The 26,152-nt window shown below is 35.3% G+C and overlaps 1 protein-coding gene across 11 annotated transcripts in view; it reads left to right on the top strand.

Annotated features, from left to right (window-relative positions):
• STXBP5 (syntaxin binding protein 5) overlaps nt 1–26,152 on the top strand; it is a 166,625-nt gene that overhangs the window by 28,260 nt on the left and 112,213 nt on the right. For 8 of the 11 annotated variants that reach the window (XR_003428195.1, XM_027083981.1, XM_027083954.1 and 5 more), the window contains exons 4-6: nt 1,751–1,851; nt 21,016–21,150; nt 22,933–22,996. Coding sequence is in view for 10 of the 11 variants with exons in the window: in XM_027083981.1 (XP_026939782.1) it covers nt 1,751–1,851; nt 21,016–21,150; nt 22,933–22,996 (300 nt within the window). In the remaining variant the exon portion in view is untranslated. Of the gene's footprint in view, nt 1–326; nt 1,852–21,015; nt 21,151–22,932; nt 22,997–24,934; nt 25,008–26,152 lie in introns of those variants that run through there. The other 3 variants (XM_027084023.1, XM_027084003.1, XM_027084013.1) reach the window with 3 other exon arrangements.

Raw genomic sequence — 26,152 nt, 5'->3', positions numbered from 1 at the left:
GGCTATCCCTTTATAATTAATTGCACCCCCTCCTGCTCTCAGTCCCTAAGCCCTGGCAACCACTAACCTATTCTCCATCTTTATACTTGTGTTGAGATTATTTTTTTTTAAGCAGTATGAGCCAATGTAAATAACACATTGCAAATAGATACTTATATGCCTAAATTTTAGAAATCTTAACTAGTTGATGCTCTCATTATTCATAACACAAGCTGCTTTTCTACAGAATTTATCATAAAGTTCTTTGCTATGACTGTTATTTTACATGCTTAAATGTTACATTTTTAAGTACTTAAAAATGACAGTTTTTAAAAAATGCTTAGCAGAATATGAATATTTACATGGTGATGGCTGTGGGAATCTGACAACTGGGAGTAGCTGTTTGCTTTCAGTTTTGGAAAAGCACATGTAGGTAAGTGAGCCACCGCAGGCAGTCAGCTATGATTGCCATTTTGGCCCCACATCTTCTCTTCTTCCTTGAAATACAAAGATGGGGCAAACACCTTGAGAAAGAAGATGACCTGGTCTGAAACTGCTGGAAGTAAGAATGAAGAGTACAAAGCTTTGATACTCTGAATCCTTTTAGTTTCTCTGCTTCAAAGTGATAGAGATAAGAGGATGCTTTCTAGTGAAAGGAAGGGTATGTGGGCTTCCTATATTTCTGTTTTCCAATAGTCATGTTGTAGCAATAGGAGTTACACAGTAGAGGAGCCCTCATAGAATTTCAAATTGGAAAGCACTTGGAGAGATCATTTAATGTAAATCTTGTCTTCAGAGCTATTTTAGATAAATGATATAAATATAAAAGATATTTTCTCTTAGATAAATGAGAAACTCTCCTATTTTAAAAGAGGGAAATTTTAAGATTTCTCATAATAACCTAAAGGACTGGAATTGCAAATCTTTTTTTGAAATTAAAGTTCTTCGTGTTGCGTCTTTTGTCTTATTCTCTCAGTGCAGATAAGGAGTATCTTCCTCTTTTGAGGAAAAACATTCATATGTCTTAATAAATCAGCCTTAGCCTATAGATTCTTAATCCTATTCATACATCAGAATCACCTCTGGAGATTTTTAAAAATACACCTGCAATGGTCCTTGCTCTGAAATTTCTGGTTTGTCAGGTCTGGGGTGAGACTGAGCCCCCTGCATGATTCTCAAATACTGCCAAGGGTTTTCTTCTCCAGACTTAATAGTATTTAATAGTATCAGCTGTTTTAACTTTCTAAATTAGTCAGATTTTTCAGCCCTTTGGACACTGAAATTATACAGTGCTGAATGCTATTTTTGTTTTCCATATCATTCTAGTAGTAGAATTATGATCCAAGCAGAGTACATTCATAAGGATTCATAAGGATTTGTCTTAAGGCAAATAAAATGGGAAGGTTACTTCATATCATATAGTCAAGGAAGGATGAACTATAGGGACCAAGTAACTTATAGTCTGACTTCTAATTTTACATAGCTAGTTATCAACTATAACTATATCCAACTAGATCCTAGTACACTTTTAGTTAATAAGGTTAAATTATACTTTAAATTGTTGAAGTTGAAACAATTTTTATACATACGTATACACATGATACACTCTTTTACATCTGCTGTTTAGAATTTGGGTGAGGCAAATGTTTCTCAGAACTAAATCTACTGGCAGAGAGTTTTGAAATTTGGGAAGATTTTTTTGGTAGCTCTTTAGTAGCATTAATGTGTGTAAATGTATTCTATATAAAATACATTACACTTTATTTTTAAGGGAGCTCTTGTGAGTGCCTTGGCTGATGACACCTTACATTTATGGAATTTACGTCAAAAGAGACCTGCCATACTACATTCACTTAAATTTTGCAGAGAAAGGTAAGAATTTTCTCAGTTATTTTATATATATATATGTTATTTGCTATTCTTTTTTGAAATTTTCCTTTGAATTTTATTCTTTAATTTCATTTTTCTGTGATGGATTTTATGCACAATCTAAAAACTAATTCAAAAACTTCAAAGCATATACGATAAAAATCAAGTTTCCTTCCTTTCCAGACCCATCTTCCTCTCCAGAGGCACCCACATAAAGTTCTTTTGTGTCCTTCTAGAAATACTTACAGTCTGTATACATAAGCAGAAATCTCTCCATATAGCTATTTTATTTGCATAAAAGGGAAGGCATTACATATTCTGTAACTTGTGTTCACTTAGCAATATATCTGATAGGTCGTTTCATATTGGTATATTTAAATCTTCTTTAGTCATTTTCATAACTGCATGATATTTCATTGTATCGAAGTGCCATATTTTATTCAGTCAGACTTCATCAATTGACTGGACGTTTGATATATCCAGGACTGGATTTGATATAAGTGGACACATATCATTTTCAGCCTGCTGTTCATTATGCTCTGTGATGTTACATATATTTCTTTGTCCACTTATGCAAGTATATCTGTAAGATAGATTTGTAGACGTGGAACGACTTGATCAAAGAAATCTCTCACATGACCTGAGTTTTGTGCTTTGATTGGAAAGGCCATTTTCACTCCAATTTTATTAAACGTTCTCCCATATTTTATAGTGCTCTTATAGCTGCATTTTTATGCTTAAACTTTGATTCATATGGAACTAACTTTGGCATGAACTATGAGTAAGGAATATAGTCCCCCCCTCCCCCATTGCTTATGAGATATATTTTTGATGTGTGTTTGTGTGTTAAGGTTAAGAAGTCTAGCTAGTATCTAAATGCAGTGGAGTTAGTGTCAGGCCTTGCCTGGGGGAAGGCAGGCATTAGACTACCCAATCCATGTCCAAGGATCAGGCCATGTCCCTGTTTTGATAAATATCAATCCATTCAGGTTGTATAAACTGATCAGTCTGTTTGTGAGCCTGGGCTTCTGCCCACAGTGGCTTTCTAAAGTAGGCAAGCTAAAGAGGCTGCTGGGAATATAGCAATCCAGACTTTTCTGGCCAACGTCAGGGCATGTCTACATTGTATGCCAGGCCAGAGCTGGCAGGGGGTCAGTAGCAAAGTTTGCTATTGGGCTACATCTTGTCTGGGAAGATAAATCATCTAAGTGGCTTGGAATCATGGTTCTACTTCTAGGAGAAGTAGAAGGAGGGGTTAATGGAAGGAGGGAGGGATGAGATAGGGGAGGAAAAGCAAGCAAAAAGTCAAGGTTCATTCTTCTCTGCCTGATGGGAGTAAGGCTATCTCAACTTGCTGGGCAGAGTTTCTTTGTCTGTTTGCCAGTGGGATCTCAAGGGGAGCCCTCCATCAGCCTCAAATGCCATAGGGCTGGTGGAAATAGTGGTGGGCATCTTAGTCCCAGTACCTATCTTCTTGCCGTCAGTCTCATACTGGAAATGGAAGTGTAGATCTAGCAGAGTTGTTGTCAACCTGGTGCATTTTTACCCGCCAGAGGGCATTTGACAATGTCTGGAGACATTTTTTTATACAGTTGGGAGTTGGGGGTGGGCGAGCAGTGCTAATGGCATCTAGTAGATAAAAACAGGGCTACTGTCAAATATGTTACAAATCGCAAGACAGCCCCCCATTCCGTAACAAAGAATTGTCTGGTCCAAAATATCAAGTGTCAAAGTTAAGAAAACCTGTGCTCTAGCACATCAGAGTGGTGTCATTTGATTGGTGTAGTGCTGTAGAAGTTCTCTTAAACCACCATCCACTGAAGGGTTTCTTCCAGGATGTAGAATTCTAGTAGAAGAATATTCTCCAGTGGCGTGCCCATATTCCTCATTGAGACACAGGAATGTGGCACTATGTGGTCCAAGTTCACAAACATACACTGCAGGTCATCATGGTAATGTTCAGGAAGGATCATACCTCAAGGAGTTCCAGAGTGGTCAGTCCCATGATTGTCTGGTACATAGTAAGTCTCCTCTAGAGTACCCCTAAGGATGGTCTCCAAGAAGTTCTGATAAATGTGGATAAGGAACAGTAAGCTAGTCTCTAAGGTACCTGTAGGCACATATCTTGACAAACAGAAGGCACCTTTGTGTGAAATACAAAAAAGTAGCCCTTCTTGGTGGATGCAGCTTCAGAGTCCACCACTCCCCTCCTTGGTTGGGTGCTGTTATTCAGGCCACAGCCTGTACAATTGTATGAGGTGATCCGAAAAGTTACAAATGAAATGAACTGATGGAGTTCCCAGTTTTGAGTTCTGTAATACACTTTACCCACCTCACCAGCAGAAACTAGTTGATTCTGTTCAAAGTTGAGCTCCTCCTCGGCCTTTATTAGGACCACAAGAAACAAGAAACTGTAGCATGAGTAACTTGGTCCTTGAATATCTTCTTTGGATGAAATCCTCTAGGATGGCTACAAACTTGTATGGCAGCTTTTGTACTTGCATGCTAAGAAATGGGCCTGATGCCTCATGGATGAACCTTGTTATATTCTCTCAAGACTAAAGTTCAGATTTCCTCAAATGGCAAGAAAGAGAGAGGTGGCATTTGGGAGGAGCCTACTTTTCCTCAGCACCTGGTTACAGGTTGGGAGGGGAAGGCATAGTAGAGGCTTTCCTCCAGCTCTAGCAACCTGCCTATGGTGGCAAGGCTTATTCTGCCCCTCACCCTGAGCTCTCTGTCATTCACGACTTTTCCTAATGCCCTGTAATCAGTACTCTGATGGAAGCCTTCTGTTGGAGCAGCTGCCCCAGGCAGGGGAGGGATAGAAGCCTGTCACTTCCTGCCCATCCTTCCATCTCTCTCATTTGTAGAAATCCATTCTTTTCTTTACACAGCTGCCTTGCATGCAGTTTTTATATCTGTATCAGGATAGTCTGGTGTTATGCTGTGGTAACAGAATACTCAAAATCTGAAAGACTTAAAAGAGCAACAGTTTATTTTTACTTATGCTGTATGTTCTTTGTGGATTTGCTGGAACTCTCTTCCTTTTCATTATCAGTTTTATTCCAGAATCCTGGCTGAGGAACAGCCAGTCTTTACAATATTACCAGTCACTGAAGCAGACAGAAAAAGAATATGGTGAAGCATGTTTTGGCTCTTAAAGCTTCTGCCTGGAAGTGATACTATCTCTTCCACTCTCATTTCTTGGCCCAGAGCAAGTCCCATGGCCATCCCTAGTTTTACTCATCTAACCAAGAAGGAAAAGAGCTAGAATCTTTATGAATACTTGTAATAACTACCACACAGCTTATTTTTTTTTTTTTTTTTTTTTTTTGCGGTATGCGGGCCTTTCACAGTTGTGGCCTCTCCCGTTGCGGAGCACAGGCTCCGGACGCGCAGGCTCAGCGGCCATGGCTCACGGGCCCAGCCGCTCCACAGCATGTGGGATCCTCCCAGACTGGGGCACGAACCCGCATCCCCTGCATCGGCAGGTGGACTCTCAACCACTGCGCCACCAGGGAAGCCCACAGCTTATTTTTATTGTTGACATTGAAGTACAATAAGCAGTAGCCTAGTTAGTTTTCCCCTCATTCCACAGTGGATTTGGGCTAACTTAACAGTTAAGTTACTCTATTTCATTTTTATGCTATTTGCATTTTTATTTCCGAAACTAGGAAAGGGAGGAGAAATACGAAAATTTTATAAACCAGTTTTATTACATTCTGAACAAGTGTTAAATAATTCAGAGATTTTATTGTAATATTGTCTTATTTTAATAACTAGTTAAATTCTCTTATTTTAGTAGAAATTCACATAAATAGAAATTGTAATGATTTAAACTGTATTTTTTCATAATGTAGATTTTTTTCTGGTTTTAAAAAAATTGTGCTATAATATACATAACATAAAGTTTACTTTCTTAACCATTTTTAAGTGCACAGTTCAGTAGTGTTCACACTGTTATGCAACCATGTGATATGGATATTTTGACAGAATTTCACTTTTATGGTTTTTAAGAAAAAAATATAGAAATTGGAGTCTCAAGTCTTGGTTTAACTACATGAATTTAGACGTTACTTCACTGCTTTGTGTGTTGGTTTTGGTAGAAACTGTGAATTTGACATGTAAAATTCTATCTGGCAGTTGCCTTATCAGAATATGTTCCATTTAGCTTCTATGTTTTTTTTTTTCCTTTAAAGGAAGTTTAATTGGAGGAAGTTGTAGGTTTAAAAGCAACTACAACTGTCAGCTAGTCTTTCTTCATCACCTTGAATTAGCATGACCAATATTCTTATCCATGTTAAATTTTTGCATAACAGTTTTTAAATAAGAATAAACTATATATCTGGGCTTTCCTATTTAGGACTTACTATTCCCTAAGTGAAATTTCAGAAGATAGAATCTTTTCTCCATAAATATATTAGACCCCTGAATTGCTGAGTCTGTATATTGAAACCAATACATTTCTTTTAAAGGTATGTTTTCTTTTACTCTAACACTCTGAGTTACAGTTTATTTACTCTGACTTAAGCTTTTTCATTTGATGATAGATACATCTATTGGTTTAGGGAATAAAATAAGCATGCATGCATTCTAAACTAATGGTTAGGAAAATACAGTAGTATATGGATTAATAATCCATTAATAATCAAAATTTCATCTTAATAATTATCAATGGAGCATCAATGTCCAAAGTCCTCTAAAGGGGAAAAAGAAAAACTGATAAAAGGAGTAATCCATTCAGATAACAACACAGCAGTTGGGAGAGTTGGTGCTTATGAGGTACTTCAGGAACTGACTGCTGCCGTAGCATCAGATTTTCTTAGTAGCATAGATAAAATAATGTAGAAACAAAAACTTAATTGGTCCCATTATATTCTTATTATGATACTACCTAAATACTGTGTTTTGCATATTTGTGAGGCTTACAGTTTGCTTAGTCTGCACAAGAACAGGGCATAGCTGTAAAAGAGAATTTAGCTAGATATCGGCCCTCAAAAAGTCTACACAGGTCTTCCAACGCTTTTGAATTAATTCATTCACATATTTAACAAGAAAAAAATCATAATCTTGGAACAGATTCTACACCTAGAATTACAGTTTTTGTGGTAATGGCAAAATATTTTTCTTTGAAAGCAGGTTAATGAAAAGTATACAAGCATTAGAAATGAGAACGATTTGGTGAGAGGAAATTCAGGACTGGAACAAAGGAATGGAATGATATCCAGGCTTGTTAGGAAGGCAGGCAGAGGGGTCTACTACTCCAGACTAATTCTAATCCACAAAAAAGAGTTGCTTGTTGATATGGAAATGATGCGTCACCTTGGGAATTTTAAGTGTAGAGAACCACATACTGAGACAAAATTTAAAAAGGAAACAAACATTCTCAGGGTTCAGAGAAAAAACTTTTGATTTGATGGCCTTGAGACTGTGAAAGTCAGGAAATGTTGGATAACTTCCTAGAGTAAATTAATAACTAAGAAATCCGGACAAGGGAATTAGAGACAGTCAAAGAGACTGGCCTAGTTGCACAAGGGCTTTATAATGTACTCAGGTATAAAAAGATATGGAAGGAGGAGATACCTGTAACAAATACCTACAGATGTAGAAATCACTTTGGAATTGGGCAGTGAGCAGAGGAAACATGACAGAGAGGCCTAAATTGTTTTGACAGGCTGTTTGCAGGACTCTGGACTTGGAGACTGCTGCCAGAGAGAGCTCAGAAGGAAGAGAGGAACATGTTTTGGAAATTGGAGGAAGTTCCTTGTTATATAGTGGCAGGAAGCTTAAAAGAAGTGTCTCTTGCACAACGTGTAAGTGTTAACTTGTGTATTTAGCTGAGGAGATTTCCAAGGAAAGGCTTGGAGGTGTGATCTGACTTTTTCTTGCTGCTTTATAGTAAAATGCAAGAGGAGAGAAATAAATTGATGGAAGAATCATTAAATGAACCAGGACTTGATGATTTGGGAAATTCTTACCCTGACCTATATGGCAAAAGGGAGATTGCTTCTGAAAGTGTGGCATAGGGAAAAACAAGAGGGTGTGGCTGAACAACTTTTCACTAAAAATCTTCTATAGACCAAAAGGTCAAAGTATTTAATCACATAAAGGGCTCTTTTAAGATATTGAGAATCTTACAGATCTTCTACAGAAGATCTACAGATCTTCTCAACCAGATAGCCTGTAGGAAGTTTGAGTATTGTCCCTCAGGCCTCTCAGCAGCAGCCTAGATAGAGAAGGTGTTATCTCCAAAAGATCTGTGGGTGTGACTTTTGCTAATGCAGAAGACCCAGTGAAATGTGTTCAAGACCCACAAGTTTCTTGAGAAAGTTGTACAGCAGAAACGTTGCCAGCTGGGACTTAAAGAAACAGAGTACAATGTGAAAGGAGGCTGCATCCGGAATCAGGCCCATAAAAGTTCTCAGCTGTAAACAGTTGCTGTCTTTCATGAAAAAGGATGATTAGCAGGGCAGAACTGAGAGCCACAGAGGCTTATTCCCAGGCCTTGAAGCTAATTAGGACAAATCCAACATTTGCCCACCTGGATTTCAAAACTGTTATGGAGTCCTTTTTACCTTCCACTTTTTTTCATTTTGAACAGGAATTTCTACAATTGTTATCCTATGCCTGTCCAACCATTGAATGCTTGGAGTGTTGGGGGCAGATAATCTGTCTCTTCAGTTTCATAGGTCCACGGATGGAGTGGAATTTTGCCCAAGATCTATCTATACTGAATGGTAACACGCAGGACCCTCATCTGCAACAAATTTAGATGATGAGATTTGGAATTTTTGAGCTGAGATTTTGAGATTTTGGACTTGAGTTAATGTTGTGATTGGTTGAGACTTTGGGAATATTGAGATGGGTGAATGGAGGGATTGAATCTTTGGAGGGTAAAGGGAAGACTATTAGAGGCAGAATTCTAAGATGATCCCCAAGAGTCCTACCCCCCTGGTAAACACACATCTTCTCCTAAGTATTCAATTCTAATCAAGGTACTGCTGTGGAGGGATTTTGCAGATGTAATTGAGATCCCAAATCAGTTGACCTTCATAGAGGGAATGTATCTCATTGGCTTTAGACTTGGATTATCTGACTTAAAATGGCAGCAAGTACATGGAATTGCCCTGCCTGGTTTGGCTTATCTCTGGAATTCAGTATGGTTTAATTGTCTCCCAAAGTATGAATATACAGGTAACTTGGGTAGGATACAGGCACCCTAATGAACATCTAACTAATATTAGGGGAAGTGGACTGAAGAGTGCATGGTAGGTAGATAAACAACCAATGTCCACTGTACTTTTCACCACCTTCAAAATGAAGTTGAAACTTAAATATTTAGCATTCCCTAAAAGATCTTGCAAGATCTGTGACTCTTCTTTTTAGTCACCATAATTTTATTTCACTATATTTCTCCCTCTCTTTATGATTATAGTCCAGCCACCCTGGCTTTTCAGTTTTTTAATGAACTATCCTCTCTCCTGCTTATTTGTATGAGCTGATCTCCCTGCTCAGAAGACACTTAGGATTCTCTTTCCATGGCTGGCTAATGCCTGTTCATCTTTGAAGTCTTGTCATTTCCTTTACAGGTTTTTCTGTAAGTTCCCAAGACTAGGTTTTGTATTACCCCACAGTATGGTGTTCTTTCCCTAAAATAGCACATACCAGTCTTACTCTTATTGCCTTGGTTTCTTGATTATCTTCTCGATTAGAAAATAAATGGTAAGTATTTTCCTTATTTTATTCTCAGCAGCAGTCTCAATGCCTGACATCTAGTAAATGCTCAATAAAAAATGTTTGATTGGTACCACATTGCCGTTGCAGAAACAGAGGGGAATCTCTTTTTTCTAGAAGGCATGATCCTCCACAGACTGTGTTAATTACCTGGGAGATAGGTTCTAAGAAGGAGAGTCTTCAAACAGAAAAAACAACAAGAGTATTTGCTCCAACTAACTTTATATATAATCTTTATTCCTCTCACTAATCCAAAACTGGCTAGGTTGTGTGATTACCCTTGGAGTGCTATTTGGTCTTTGGCTCATAGCAGAGCTTTTAAATTTTTTCCTTTTTTGTAAAAAGAGTGAGATGGGAGAATAGAGCTTTGAGCAGTGTATTTCTTTTTCCAAAACCAGCATGCCTGTGAGGTACAGCAGACTTCCATCTGTAATAATTTGGCAGGGATTTTCAAAATGAAAGTGAAAATTTTATTTTTCATTTTCCTGCCTTACCGTATTAGCAAGAATTTCCAGAACAGTGTTCAATGATATTGTTGATAGCAAGTATCTTTTTCTTTGTAATAATTTTAATAATACTGCTTCTAGGGTTTTACTGTTAAGCATAATATAGGATGTAGATTTAAGATAGAATTTTCTCCCCTATGAGTTGGTGGTCAATTATGGAAGTTAAATTTTAATTGAATGCCTTTATAACATCTTTTTAGATTATCGTATGATTTTTCACTTCCCTTTTCCATATTGATTTAATCTATGACATTAATAGATTTCCTAACACTAAGCATTCTTGTATGCCTGTGAAATTTTTTGAATAAAGTTGAAAATTATTTTATATTGTTAAGTATGATTGTTAATATATTTTTCAGGGTTTTTACTTCTGTTCGTGAGATTGACAATAACAGGAAAACGTTATATTCCAATTTTGGTATCAGGGCATCCTTCCCTCATATTAAAGAATTGAGTAACCTTTCTGTCTTCCTTCCTGTTCTAGGTCAGAGAAATTAATAGAGGAATTATCTATTTTCTGAATATTTTCAGAGTATACTTAAACTTTTTAGGGCTAGAAATTTTTTTGTACATACTTTAAATATATTCAGTTTCATTTATGGTTATTGATCCTTTTTGTTTTCCTCTTGAATAAATTTCATGATTCAGAGTATGATGAATTTCATTAAGATGAGAGGCTTGTATCCCACTGTATTCTTGTGTACTTAAATTTACTTTTGTATTTTCTATATTCCCTTTCTCACTTTGTATTAACATATTTCTAATATGATTTATCAGAAGTTGTTCTGTTTCACTGTCTTCCAAATGAAGTAGTTTGTGGATTTATTAATTTTATTCTTAGCTCTTATTGATACCTAATTTGTTGATTTTTATCTATCCTTCTCTTTAGTCTAACTTAAAGTTAAAATTTATTTATTGTAATTTGCTTAAAAATAAAAATACTTTAGAGCAATGGGGTGAATATGATAGAGACAGTGATAAGATAAAGGCAGAAGATGGAGATTTCAGCCCAAGAATTGCAGGGATCTTTTGGGTGGAGAAGGCGGGAGAAAACAGAACAATGGGGAGAGAAGTAGTGATCAGAGGCACAAGTGAAGAAAGTTTTCTGGAGCTAAAATATCTTTAGGTTGAAAGGTCTAACTTCTGACATAACCAATAAAATTAGAAATACCTTTTTGAGCTATATTCTAACATTGTCAGCTATGAAAGAACTCAAAAACTATAACATTTATCTGACACTAAGCCCCCCGCAATACTCATTCTTTCAGACTTTGTTAGGAAGCTGTAAAGTTAGATGTGTCTTAGAAGTGTAAGAGTAACTGCTAAGATAGAAAATATATAATATTAAAACCATTAGAGAAGGAAATGAAGAAAATAAATAAGGGTCAGGAAAAGAGATAAAATGATAGAAAGAAAAAGGATGTTTAAATAAGGTTAAAAACTTAGTTCAACTATATCAGTAATGAAAATCATTGTAAATATACTAAAATCATCTACTGAGATTTTGAGATTGGATTAAAAAACAACAAAATACATCTATTAAACTGTTTATAAAAGATATACATAAAGCATAATTACACAAAGTTTGAAAGTAGATGGAAGGAAAAGGGAAAAAAAGCACAGATCGTGCAACAAAGGTTACAGTGTTCCTAGAAATAACACTAGCGAAAATGTATACGATCTGTGTGGAGAAAGTACTAAAACTTTATTGAAGGAATAAAAGAAGATTTAAACAAATGGAGAGCTTCAGAGGAAGGAATACTCAAGTTTTAAAATGTCACTCCTCTCCAAATCTATAAATTCCGTAGTATTTCAATCTAAATTTTAACACCATTGTTCATTGGACTTAATAAGCTGATCTAAAATTCATTTGGAAATAAGCTGATCTAAAATTCATTTGGAAAAAAGAAAGGCTCAGAGCAACCAGGACAGTTTTGAAAAAGAAAGATGATGGGGCTTATTTTATTAAATATCAAAAATTATTATAAAGGTATAGAAATTAAAATGGTACAGTGATTACAAGAGAAAGAGAAATGAATGAAAACACAGTAAATGGACTCCAGAAACATGTATATGAATAGAGCGAGATCACACACACTTGATATATGACAGAGGTGGCATTACAAACAAAAAGAATGCAATAAACAAAAGATGCTGTGACAACTCTTATCTAAATAAGGAAAAGTGGTCCCTACCTCATAAGTAAAGTAAATTGCAAGCCAGTTAAAGACTTAAATGCGAAATGAACACAGAAAAATTAAAACTTGTAAGAAAGTGACACAGGGAATATCTGTAAGACCTGAGCCAGGTGTGCTTAAATAGCATACAAAAAAACTCACAAGCTAAAAAGGAAAGGATTAAAAGTTCTGTACAACAAGCACACTTACCATAAAGTTAAAAGACAAACCCCATCCACCAGGTGCTGATGCATAAGAACACAAGATTCAGAATAATTTGTACAGTACTCTTTTTAAAAACAATGACTCCCTCCCCACCCCAAATTTATGTTGTCTTATGTGTATTTAATGAACACGGAGAAAAAATATGGAAGAATATGTTGTTCCAGGCTGTTAATATGACTTATGGAAAGAGTAAATTTTAAAGGAGACAAACATAATAAAAACTAATAAAAAATGACTGAGATAGTAAGTTTGCATAAATGTACAAATAGGGTAATATTTATGTGTGTGTATATATATACACAGAGAGAGAGAAACTTCTTTAATAATCAAGCCATAGACTGGAAGATATATAGAGTATACTTATCCAAACAGTAAAGAGCAATCTAATATAGAAATGGAAAAAAAGTATAGCTAACAGTTGCTGATGAGTACCAGATTGCTTTTGTTTATCATAGCATTTGTTATATAAAAACACTCTCATCTTCATTCCTCAAGATAATATCATTGAAAACAGAACTTAAAGAAACCCCCCATACAACAAGGAACAGTTTGTTTGGTTTTTTTTTCAGATGTTATTTATTATTTCTGTAGTCGACATATACTGTTTTCCTATTTGATATTTACTGTTTTACTTACTGATACTCAGTTTTCTTGATAGCCATTGATGATGTTACAGTAAGGTCTCATTTCACAAGGAAGGTTAATACCATGATTTATTTGGCATATTTCCAAAAGTTCTTAAATGTTTTGTAAAAATTGAGATGTAATTGATAAAGCATATAGTAAATCAATACAAATGTAAAATGACCTTCGAAAATCTCTGAAGCTTATTTTTTGAAATATTTATTACATTGTACTGCTGTGTTATAGATGTGATGAAGATTTTTCTAAAGTAGCTGTGACAGTTTATTAGAAGAGATATGTGGGACTACAAATAAAAAGGAAATCCTTTGAACAGATTTATAAATTGCTTTCAGCTGACTGCTGTTTTAATATATTTCCATGTTCATTGATGCAAACTTAAATTTTCATCTAATAACAGTGTAAGGTACAATTAATTTAAGAAAAGTATCTAATATTTGCTTTTTTATTTTCTTTTGCATTAGTTCACTTGATAAACATTGATTAGGATTCTGGTTCATGCAAATACTGTCATCAATTCCAGAAAGATATGGAAGTTATAATTGTCTAAGGTAGATGAAATGACGAATTACAATGCAATGGAAAACGTGATATAAATGTAGTGAAATTTCCTTATGAAATTTTGAAGATTAACCAGAAAAAGGACATATCACCATGTTTGGGGAATTTTAGATAAAGCATTACAAAGGAGCCCATATGATCAGATTTACAGAGTTAGTAGTAATTTCCTACACTGACGAAGGGGAAAGGGAATTTCCATTATGTTCAGATGTACTAAGTCATAAAGCAGTCTCACGTGTTTTGGGAACTGTATCTTGTTAGACATTGTTAGGTGTCTAACAATGATAGGATAATTTTGGAAACAAGGACAAGGTCTACTTCTTGAAAAGCGTTTTATGCGATTATAAGAAAGTTATTCTTAACCTTTTTCCAACTTTAAAACATTAAATGAATAATGTTGTCTGAACAAGATACATTATAAGCGGGTATTTTTTTGGTTCCTATAAACTATCATAGATAAGTAGCAGATATGGTATATTTCTTTGCTGTATTAGTCAGGGTTCAACACAGGAACAGAAAGCACTGTAGATATTTTTAGCATAAAGGGATTTAATTCAAGGATATAGCTGTTTATAAAATGTTTGGAAGTGTGCTAGAACTATTGAGTTTTAGAACTTAATATTCCTGCCATACAACTGCGTCTCACCATGTGCATCTAAGGAGTAGATCTGGGAATGCTGTATCTGGTCCCCACTGCTATGTCTTAGTGCCTCTTTCCTCTCAGGTTTTCATGAACATTCTTGTCAGCGGAAACAGCAGGAAGATGGTCTCTGCCTCACTTCTGCTTATAAATCTTAAGCACATTCAGTTAGTAGACACTTAATTTCATCTAGAATTCCAGTTGTAGGAGTGTCTGGTAAATGTAGGTTTTAGCTTTCTAGCATCTGCAGTACAAGAAGGCATGTAGGAGGATATGGGAGAGGCTGCTGAATATCAGTTGACCAAATCCAGCACACTTTACATCTATAACCCCCTCTCTCAGACATTTGTACCACAGTGTGTCACTAAATATTACTTCAGAAGCATTATGGTAGAAGTTAGGAAGCCATTAGAGTTTCAAGTAAGATAATGGTGTGTGTGACCTCTCTTGGCTTTGAAAGATAACTCTGGATAGGGATGGTGAGAGGGAGATGCAAGCTGGGATGGCATATGGAGATATATGTATACATATAGCTGATTCACTTTTTTGTACAGCAGAAACTAACACAACATTGTAAAGCAATTATACTCCAATAAAGATGTTTTTAAAAAGAATATCTGATTGTTAATTAAAATAATAAATCCTCACAAATTTTTATAGTTCATTTGTCCATTTAACAAATATTTATTGAGTACTTATTAGGTGCAAGATAGTGTGATTTTGCTGAGACTATAAAAGTGATGACATATTTCCTGTCATGTCGGGCTGATCAATGGTGGTATAGGCACGTAGAAGAGCTTATTGGTTCATATTTCTTTCTATGGATTAAACTGTAAAGTTGTAATCATCTGTGTATTATGCCCTTGCTTATGGATGATTAATTTCAACATAGGAGGCTGTGCATGTTCTTTTGCTAAAGAAAATTGGTGATAGTAAATCTTCCTAATATGGAGCTTGTTGACTACATAGTATTTGAAAAACTGCTGCTAAGGATAGTGAATAGGATATACGTATCACTCCCTAAAACTTAGCATGTTATACATTTTTTTAAAGTCCTTCAAGCAAGTATAAAAATTATTGTGTTCCCAGTAACACTTTGAGTAGGATAAGTATATCTGTGTCTAAGTCCAGTATAGGGATTCGGAATGCAGCTCCATTTAGTGACACACTGAGGGAATGCAACTTTATCATCTGTGTATTTCTGTTATATTGGTTTCAGTCACCCCCTTTTTTTGGCTTAACTTGTCCATTTTAAAGTACCTTATCAGTCTCAATTTAATATGCCATTCTTATAATATATAACCTTATTAGTGTTCACGGAGTTTTAATGTTTTCCATGTGATCTCAACTATATGTATTATAAATTATTTTTGGTATAACCTTTTGCCTTAATAATGTCAGCACATAAGCTTAAATTAACTTGGTCTCCTGGTATCAGTAAAAACTGAAGTCACTGTCATTTATTATAATCTTTATCACATTAAAATAAAAATTAATCTTTATAATAAAAGTGCGTGAAAAACAATAGTCATGAATTTGGGGTTTTTGTTTTTTAATTTATTTATTTATGTATTTATTTTTGGCTGCGTTGGGTCTTCGTTGCTGCGTGCGGGCTTTCTCTAGTTGTGGTGAGCGGGGGCTACTCTTCACTGCGGTGCGCAGGCTTCTCATTGCGGTGGCTTCTCTTGTTGCGGGGCACGGGCTCTAGGCATGCGGGCTTCAGTAGTTGTGGCTCACGGGCTTAGTCGCTCCGCGGCATGTGGGGTCTCCCCGGACCAGGGATCGAACCCATGTCCCCTGCATTGGCAGGCGGATTCTTAACCACTGCGCCACCAGGGAAGTCCGTGAATTTGTTTTTAATCTAAGGTAATGTTTTAGCTTCATGATACATGCACTTGCATTCCTAAAAAGTTTTCCTGCAGTCTTTCCCCTTCCCGCCCCACCCCGCCCCGCCGGTACGCGGGCCTCTCACTGTTGTGGCCTCTCCCGTTGCGGAGCACAGGCTCCGGACGCGCAGGCTCAGCGGCCATGGCTCACCGGCCCAGCCGCTAGGCAGCACGTGGGATCTTCCCTGACCGGGGCACGAACCCTTGTCCCCTGCAAAGGCTGGCAGACTCTCAACCACTGCGCCACCAGGGAAGCCCTGTTTCATGACTACTTTTACTGAAAAATGTTAGATTTCTATCATGCATCACTTTCTTAGATTCATTAAATAACAACAAATCTCTCTATATGTATATGTGTACGTATCAGACATGTACATAATATATGTATATAGTTTTTAATTTGTGTATATAGTTTTAAGTCTGCTAATATACGTTATTCCTTTTAAATAATCAATTAATATAATAGTTTCATCAATTTAATTATTACATAAAAGCTTACTTAGTTATATATTCTCAATTTTCAACAGAGGAGGCTAAGATTCTTATTTTGTAAACAAGGAAATAAGGTCATGTTTATATAACAGATTGAAAAGACACTCTTAATTATAATAAGTAAAGTCTAGTTTGTGTTAACCACCAGTTTTATGTTTTGGCAACTGACTGATTAAATTGCCCCAAATTTAGAATCTTGCAGTTCTTGGTAGGGCATGTTGATTGACTTGCTTTTTTTAGCAATATGTTTTGGGGGACCACATTTTCTTATTGGCCTTTCCCTAAATCACTGGCATGGTATTATTTTATTTGATTGCAGCATGGAATTTTATTTTTCTCACTATTCCTAATCCAACTTGTTCATTACCCATTAAAATTTGCTAGTTAAGGGCTTCCCTGGTGGCGCAGTGGTTGAGAGTCCGCCTGCCGATGCGGGGGACACGGGTTCGTGCCCCGGTCCGGGAAGATCCCACATGCCGCAGAGCGGCTGGGCCCGTGAGCCATGGCCGATGAGCCTGCGCGTCCGGAGCCTGTGCCCCGCAATGGGAGAGGCCACAACAGTGAGAGGCCTGTGTACCGCCAACAAAACAAAACAAAACAAAACAACAACAAAAAAATTTGCTAGTTAATAAATTATCAAGTTAATTGTGATAAAAACTATTTGACTTTCCTCCTTCTCGGTTGACTCAAATAATGATGGTAATAATGTAACAGAGTAATTTTTAAATTTGGTGGTGCATTGTACAAATACACTCCTATGATTCGTATTTTTTTTTAAAGTGTACAAGACTCATTCTAGGGACAGTATTAAAGTCTTCGTGTCAGATCAGTAAGTAAACAGTTTAAGTTCCTGCTTAATATGTTAAATATCAAATAGGATAAAGATTAAAACATGAAGTTGCTTAAAATTTCCCAGCAATGTAAGTTGGTTTTATAGTTGACTGGGGAAAAAAATCTTACTATGGCAGCTCATATTGAAAAAGTGAGCCTAGGGAAAAGTTCTAGATATTTTTCTGAACAGTAAAAAATTTATTCTTCATTTCTTTAAATATTTGAGAAACAGCTGCAGTATGGTATTGCTGTGCTAGGAACAGAAAATATTGTATGAGATATCCAAAATGTCTGCCCTTAAGGAGATAAGTTCAAACTTTGTAAACACATTATTTAAATAATTTTGTTAGTATTAAAATCAAAGATGGATCATGTAATTGTATTAAGCCAGTAACTACTGTTTTTTGAAGAATAATGGGAAATTGCAAAATAGCAGAACAGATCAGGAAGTTGGATATTTCTGATTTTTTAAAATCAAACTGTCATTATTTTGACTTATTTATTTTGAAATTATTTTTGAATTTTCAGAATATTTGAGCTCTATTCATGTTTTAGTTTAAGGCACATTTCAAATGAAATATTTGGGTTTTGTTTGTTTTAATATTTATTTGGTTGCTCTGGGTTTTAGTTGTGGCAGGCAGGCTCCTTAGTTGCGGCTCGCCAGCTCCTTAGATGTGGCATTCGAACTCTTAGTTGTGGCATGCGTGTGGGAGCTAGTTCCCTGACCAGGGATCGAACACCTGTCCCTTGCATTGGAAGATGGATTCTTAACCACTGGACCACCAGGGAAGTACCAGAAATAGTTGTTTTTATGATATTTATTGCATTGTTCATTTTGTATCTGGCATGCTATTATTGTACCTTATTTTCTTCATGTCATTAAAATTTGCCCTATAACTTCTAACTGGTAGAGTATCACTTAGTTTTTTATAATAATTAGCTAACATTTATTGAGCACTTACCTGTGTCAGGCCCCATTTTAAGCATCTACCATGCTTTGTCTTATTTGATCCTCAGGTGAACACTAAGGTAGATGTGCTTTACTACTTGGAAACTGAGGCTCTGAGAGACTGAATGGTTTACCGAAGGCCACATGCTAGTGAGTGACAGAGCTGAAATTAAATCCAGGCAGTTTAACTCCAGAGCTTGTGCCTATGTATTAATCAGAGTCACAGTCTTATTTTTCATAATTCCTAAAGCCACAAATATCTGAAAACAAAACATTTTAAAATAGCTTAATTTAGGTATAATTGACATATAATAAACTGTACATATTTAAAGTAATAAGCCATGTGATAAGTTTTGACACATACACTCATGAAACTGTCACCAAACTGTCAATCAAGATAATGAACCTACCCATCACCCCAAAATGTTTCCTTGTGGTAATCTCTCCCCTCTTCTGTTACTGGCCTCTACCCTCACAATCCAGGCAACCATTGATTTGCTTTCTGTTACAATAGCTTAGTTTGCATTTTCTACTGCATATAAATTGTATGTGGAATGATAAAATATGTCTTTTTTGTCTGGCTTTTGCTCATCTTAAGGATTTTGAGATTCATTGGTGTTGCATGTATGCATGTTGTATGTTGTATGCATGTCCTTATTTACTGCTGAATAATATTCTAAGTATATAACACAAGTTTTTCATCCATTTACCTGGTGAAGGACATTTGGGTTATTTCCAGTTTGGGTCTGTTGCAAAGCTGCTATGAACATTTGTGTACAGGTCTTGTGTAGACATATGCTTTCCTTCTTTTGGGTAAATACCTAGGAATGGGATGGGTGAATCATATGGTAGGTGTAACTTTTTAAGAAACCTCCAGTGACTATAGGTAATAACACTGTGTTATGTATTTGAACTTTGCTAAGAGAGTAGATCTTAAATGTCCTCGTCACAGGAAGAAGAAAATTCTTACTATACCTGTGGCTATGGATGTTAACTTGACTTACTGTGGTGATCATTACGTAATACATACATATATTGAATTATGTTGTACAACTGAAACTAAAGTTATAGGACAATTATATCTCAAGTAAAAGAAACTGCCAAAAATTATACCTCAGAAATAATCAGTGTGTTTACAAGGTGCTACCACCATATTAGGTAATATGTAAATACTTACTATGTACCTTGGTAAAATGTGGAAAATTCTGAATTCTGAAACCTATATGGCCCTAAAGTTTTCATAAAGGTACTGTGGACTTACTGCCTTGTGAAGTAATAAGGTACTATAAGATGTTTTTTTGATTCAGTAGTCATTTCTTTGCTTTGTTAAATTTACATAAACCCTTTGGAAAGATGACATGCTATCATATAAAACACTCAACAAAAAATATAGATGATGAACCTTAAGTAATTATCTAAATGAACATTAACTCTAGGAATTAGTGAGACCATGAGTTGCATGTATTTATTTGAAGTGTGTTCATCTTGAAAATTCTCTGTAATGAAATTATGTTAATGGGAATAGCAAATGTTCTGTATGCTATATCTTGCCTAATGACTGCTGTCAGTTTGAGGGTTCTGCAGTGATTATCATCATTGTGTATTATTGAAAGGGCTATTCCATTAAAATTTTAAATAGTATATTTTGAGAGACACAATAGGTAGTCTGAAATAAATGAGCATTATATGGTTTCATAACATACTATCTTTATTTGTTTTTCCTAAAAATAAGTTCTACAAAAAGGACAAGGTATTTTCCATTCTTAACCTTGTTATCAACTAAGCTTATATAGAAAATGTTAGACATTGTTGGAATGATTATAAAGTTTAATACATGCATGTAAATTATTATAATGTATCAATGAAGGACTTTTATATCATCAGGACTTAGAAGGAGATAGTTTTGAGTATATTCCAATATCAGTGTCTAAGCCTAAGTACAGAGGATCTTAGCCCTTCCAAAGGCTTACAAGTTAGTGAGGAAGGTAGACTCTCTTACAAGGCAAGCCTGATAGAGATACAAAAGTGTTGAGATATCAATTTGAGTGAAGGTGGCATTTTAACTAAATCTTGAACAGGAGAAGAACAGGAGGAGGAGCATTTTGCATAGAGGGAGTAGTCAGCACAGGTACCAAGATGGATTCGTGTGGTTAATAACTTCTGAGAAATACGGTAGTACCTAGGGGTGATGTGTTAGACTCACTTCGTGGCTTTAAAAGTTACATTTGTCATACGTCTGAAGTAACACAGTGAATGACATAGCCAGATTTGAAACACATACTAATGTCAAAACTCATCTTCTTTCTGTCAGGTTATGCTGTCTATTTACTGTAAGGACTTATATTTGACATTAAAGTTGAATTAGCATAATTGAATATTAACTACAGTGAGTTGATAAATCTGATGGTTGTATCTTTTTTTGCTTTTCCTAAATTGTATATGTCATTATTAACCCTCTAATACAGTTAATAAAGTTTACCAGATATTTTTCTGATTTCCTTTTTGGATATATTTTCTCTTGCAGGGTTACGTTTTGCCATCTGCCTTTCCAGAGTAAGTGGCTCTATGTGGGCACTGAACGAGGTAATATACATATTGTCAATGTGGAGTCCTTCACACTCTCAGGCTACGTCATTATGTGGAATAAAGCCATTGAACTGTGAGTTTGAGCAAATATTCCATATCTGAAACTATCAGTACCATATATGATAATATTATGTAATAGCTAGTTAGTAAATATAGAATTAAATTTTTAATACTAAATACAGATTTATCAGCCTTTTGCAAGTATTGCCCCATTGGCAGTTTGAAAATTTAAATGCTTTACATATATCTGTATAGATACATATACGTATTATATATAAATATGTTCACATATATATAAGCTATAGCACAAGTTTAATAAAACCATTATTCTTATTAGGTGAAAAACATTCCAGATTTTTTTCTGTTCATTTATCATCTAATTATTTTTCTTTCAAATGCTTGGTCATGCCCCACTAAATTGATTTCATGACCCACTAACAAGTTGCCACCAATGTTTAGAAAACACTGATCTAAACCACTACTTGCTATGTTTTAGTAATTACCAAATATAATGTAAATGTTTATAGTGTAACATTGCAGAATTAATTTGACAGTTAATTTTCCTTAGTTTTGATATGGTAATGATTGCTTTTATTTAACAGTAATGACAACAAAAACTGTGTTGTGCTATAGGGCCCTAAGGATCTTTAGTGCTAACTTTTCACTGTCTTAGAATCTTATCTCTTTCTCTTATTTTTTTCATATATTATTTAGATATAAAAATCAGAATTTAAGGATATTGGCAAGGTTCATTTTCACCATTTCTTCTTGTTTTTAAACAAATAGTTCCATATTGTTGCATTCCACAGAATTTGACATAAGGATAAATTTGTGGCATTATCTCCTAAGTAATGTGTTGTTGCAGCTGTAATGGTGTATTAAGTTTGGTTTTCCTTCCTTTATCAGGAACATTGTTATTTCTCAGTCCCTTGGAACAAGGTTTTCTAGGTCTGTTCTTTGAGTTGATCACAACATATAGCGGGGAGGCCTGGTGCAGGTGTCTGTGTGGTTTCACAAGTGGCTCTCAATGAAGTAGACTGGTCTCTCAACTCTTAGAGTTTATGAATGGGTTATTTCTGCTTATTTCTACTCTATAGACATCAGTTCAGCTACATTCTTATCTGTATGACTTCTTTTTTCTCTGAGCAAATATTGGTGGCATTATTTTGTTGATTTTTAAAAAGCCATAATGGAATTTTTCTTATTTTTGGTATGAAGTGTGTAACTAGATGAGATGCCCCAACTGGAGGCTAGAATTTAGTAAAATAAAGATAGCAATATTTTAGATGCTGCTTTATTTTAAAATATTAACTTTGAGAATTCTACCATGAGAATAAATTTTCTGTGCTAAAATACAAAATTAAAGATTCTTTCCTATACAGAAAGTGTACATAATTTTTTTTATTTTTTTATTTTTTTTATTTTTTTGCGGTACACGGCCTCTCACTGTTGTGGCCTCTCCCGTTGCGGAGCACAGGCTCCGGACACACAGGCTCAGCAGCCATGGCTCACGGGCCCAGCTGCTCCGCGGCATGTGGGATCTTCCCGAACCAGAGCACGAACCCATGTCCCCTGCATCGGCAGGCGGACTCTCAACCGCTGCGCCACCAGGGAAGCCCAAGTGTACATAGTTTAAAATTTTTGTGACTTATATCAATGTGAGAGTCACTATTCTTCCTGATTCCTATTTTGATCCATATTGAGAACTATATATCTGTTACTGATCACTTGCTGAAATGTTTTCAACCTTTGTAAATATATCTTTATTTTCCATTCATTATTCTTATTGTAATGAGTATGTAATAGTATTGCAATTTTTACTTGAGAAAAAACATCTTAACTTTTTTTCTTTTAGGTCATCTAAATCTCACCCAGGACCTGTCGTCCATATAAGTGATAATCCAATGGATGAAGGAAAGGTAGATTTTTAAAAATATATATATTTATTACTTAAATGCATGAATTTTGTATTTTTTAAATATGCAAACCATTCCAGAACTACACTTACTCTGCAAAGTTGAGATTGATAACAAAGGTTGTATATCATATATACTTAATTGCTTATTTATGCATTATGAAGAACAAGTGAAAATTAAAATACTTACATTTTAAAGAAGAAATCTCTAAAACAAGTAAAATTTAATAAATACAGTTAAAGGTTGTTAACTTGTTTTTGGCTTATTTAGAATAATTCCTCTTATTTTCTGATAATCCTGACAAAAACCATTTTCTTTTGGTCTTGAATTCTTTTTTACACTAGTTAAACAATTTTTATAGCACTTATCACATAACATCTTATGTTAGAGTTGTCTCTGTATCTCTCTCCCCTAAATTTTTCTCCATAAATAGCTCAGATCAATATAGACTTTTTTAAAATAATACTTAATTTTTTTATACTTGAAACCAGTTTCATGCAGTCATTACCTAGCTATTGTTAATTTAGGTTCATTAGTACTCTGAATAATAATAAAATTTTATTTTCCATGAATCTCTACTTCCTAATTCAAACCAATCTCTCAGTAGTTCTATTTAATGATATTTTTTCTACTTACAAAATTTCATGAAAATTAGTCTACATCAGTACCAGAAAGTTAATCACTATCAGAAATCAGTGAAATGAAAGTTCTGGATTTTGTGAAGTTTATTCGGGTTTTTCCTTTTCTCAGTTAGTGAGAATGGTAGAGCCTATATGTTGTGTTAACACTGTTCTGTTAATACTGGGAAAACAAAAGGATAGCGGTACTGTTTAGAGCTAGCCTATATCATACAATTGTATGGTTTGAGAGAAACTACATGAAGCAAGTTACAGTAACCTATATCTTCACTTTACTTACTTATTTTTGGTATAAGATAATTGTCTAAAAGCCAATCTTTGGGTGGGAGACCTGGTGGAAGAATTGAAAACTTCCCTTTCTTCTACGTTGAATCAGTCAGTAAGTCATTTCAGTCCTTCCATTGCAGTGTCTTTTCTATTCAATCTCCTTATGACCACTGCAGTTCAAGGCATTCCAACCCATTCTTGAGTCATTTCCAGATCAATCTTCCTAGAGTGCCATTTTAATCTTACTGCTTTCCTGTTCAAAAGCTTTCAGTGGTTCCACAGTATCTAACAAGCAAAACAATGCTTCCTTAAAACATAGCCCTAGGTTTCATTGTCTTTGAGAACATCTTTACCTGAATGCTATGCTGAAGCAAATAGTTATTGTTGCCCAAATGTGAGCTGCTCTTTACTATCTCCATCCCTTATTTATATAAGTCCCTCTGTTTGGAATTCTTTCCCACTGTTCTTTCTCTGCTGAATTCCTACTCACATCTTGAGACTCAGATTAAATACATATCTTTCATGATACCTTTCCTGATAATCCTAACATAAAATGCTTTCTCTCACTTCCAAATTTATTAGCACCTTAGTTGTGCAATTTTCTATTTATAAGTACCACATCCTTCAGTTAGTTCTTCTATTTTTTAATATTTAGGAGATTGTAGGGATTAAAGTTTAACTTATTGGCACAGATTTCTAACATTCTTAGGAAGATACAGCTGGCTAGAGAGGTTAAAGTTTACTTTAACCCTCTTATGTTATTAAGATCTGGATGGGTAAAATTTTTTTTTTAAGTTACATAGCTACTAAGTGGCAGATCTCAGGCTAGAGCTTAAGTTACCTGTGTCCTAAGCAATCCAGTATTGTTTATACTGTATATCACTTCTTAAATTTTATATTTTTCCATCTCTTTGCTTATTCCTGAAGTTCCTCTCTTACTTCCCCCATCAGAAAATGCCATATACATGTCCAAGATATTTAGAAGGACTAGAAAAAGGTAAAGGAAACAAATACCAGTTTTGTTTTTTTTTTCCAGAAAGAGTATGTATTTCAGATTGCCGAAGAAAGAAGAGTTTATGTTAGGAAAATTAAATGTACTTCCTACCAAGGTGGGAAAATCTATTTTGTTAGTTTCAATGACTCGTTCTTCCAAATGTCCCCGTAGTCTGAAATCCACTAAGTTGCAATTTAGTTAAAGTTACTGGGTCTGCCCCCAAATTTGTTCATATCTCCAGATCATATGAACAGTTATTGGCTAGCTACCAATCATTCATATATTTATTAAACAAATATTTATTGAATAGCTACTATGCATTAGGCAGTATATTAGATACTAGAGACATATAGATGAAAATGCATTTACTTGTGTAAGAGAAGAAGCATCTCCGTCTGTCCAGAGGAATTGAGTAGGCTTACCCAAGGAAGCAACACTAAATGCTTAAAAGTGAATAAAAAGTGAATAAAAGTGAATTTAAAAAGGAGAAGGTTTCAAGCAGGGGGAATACTGAGATTTGGAAAATGCCAGTGCAGGAAGTGGTAAACAGTAGAGAGTTTGTGAGGCAAGAACATGTATTTCATTCCGGAACTTATTCATTCACAAAAAATGTATTCATTCACAAAAAAAGTACCTACAACATATCAGGCTTTCTGTCTTATGTTAGAGGTATAGTAGTAAACAAGGTAAAACCAGTTCTTGCTTAAATAGACCAGTGTTTCAGTTTGCAAGAGAATTCAGATAAGGAAAAAGACATTATTTTATTGTCTAGTGACCCTTCAGGTTAAAAAATGTACAGGTTGCTGTTGGAGCACATAGGAAGGACATTGGCTTACATTTGGTAGGTCAAGGAAGACTTTCAGGAAGAAGTGATAGCTAAAATGACATGAAGGATTAGTAGGATTAGTCCAGCAAAAAGGATGGCATTTGAATGGAGTGGCCCAGTTAGGGTGACAGCATGGGCAAAGGCGTAAAGGTAAGAGAGAGCATGACCTGAAAGATATAATGGAATGTATTGGGTAAGAGGGATGTGGAAAAGGATGAAGCTGGGGAGGTGAGCAGAGGCCAGACCATGATGTATCTTGTAGGTCAGATTATTCAGTTTGGACTTGATCTAAAAATAATGGTAAGGCATTAAAAAGTTTTAAACAAAAAGCTACATTACATGATCAGATTTGCATTTTAGAACTATCACCCTAGCTACAATATGGAATGGGTTAAAAAAAAGGGCCAAGACTGGAGAGTCAGAGAGACCAGAGA

The sequence above is a fragment of the Aethalodelphis obliquidens genome, unplaced genomic scaffold (assembly GCF_003676395.1).
Source record: "Aethalodelphis obliquidens isolate GAN/ISIS:26980383/991018 unplaced genomic scaffold, ASM367639v1 scaffold3, whole genome shotgun sequence".
Classification (NCBI taxonomy): domain Eukaryota; kingdom Metazoa; phylum Chordata; class Mammalia; order Artiodactyla; family Delphinidae; genus Aethalodelphis; species Aethalodelphis obliquidens.
Note: the sequence above shows the minus strand (reverse complement) of the source record. Positions and strands in the feature narration are given on the sequence as shown.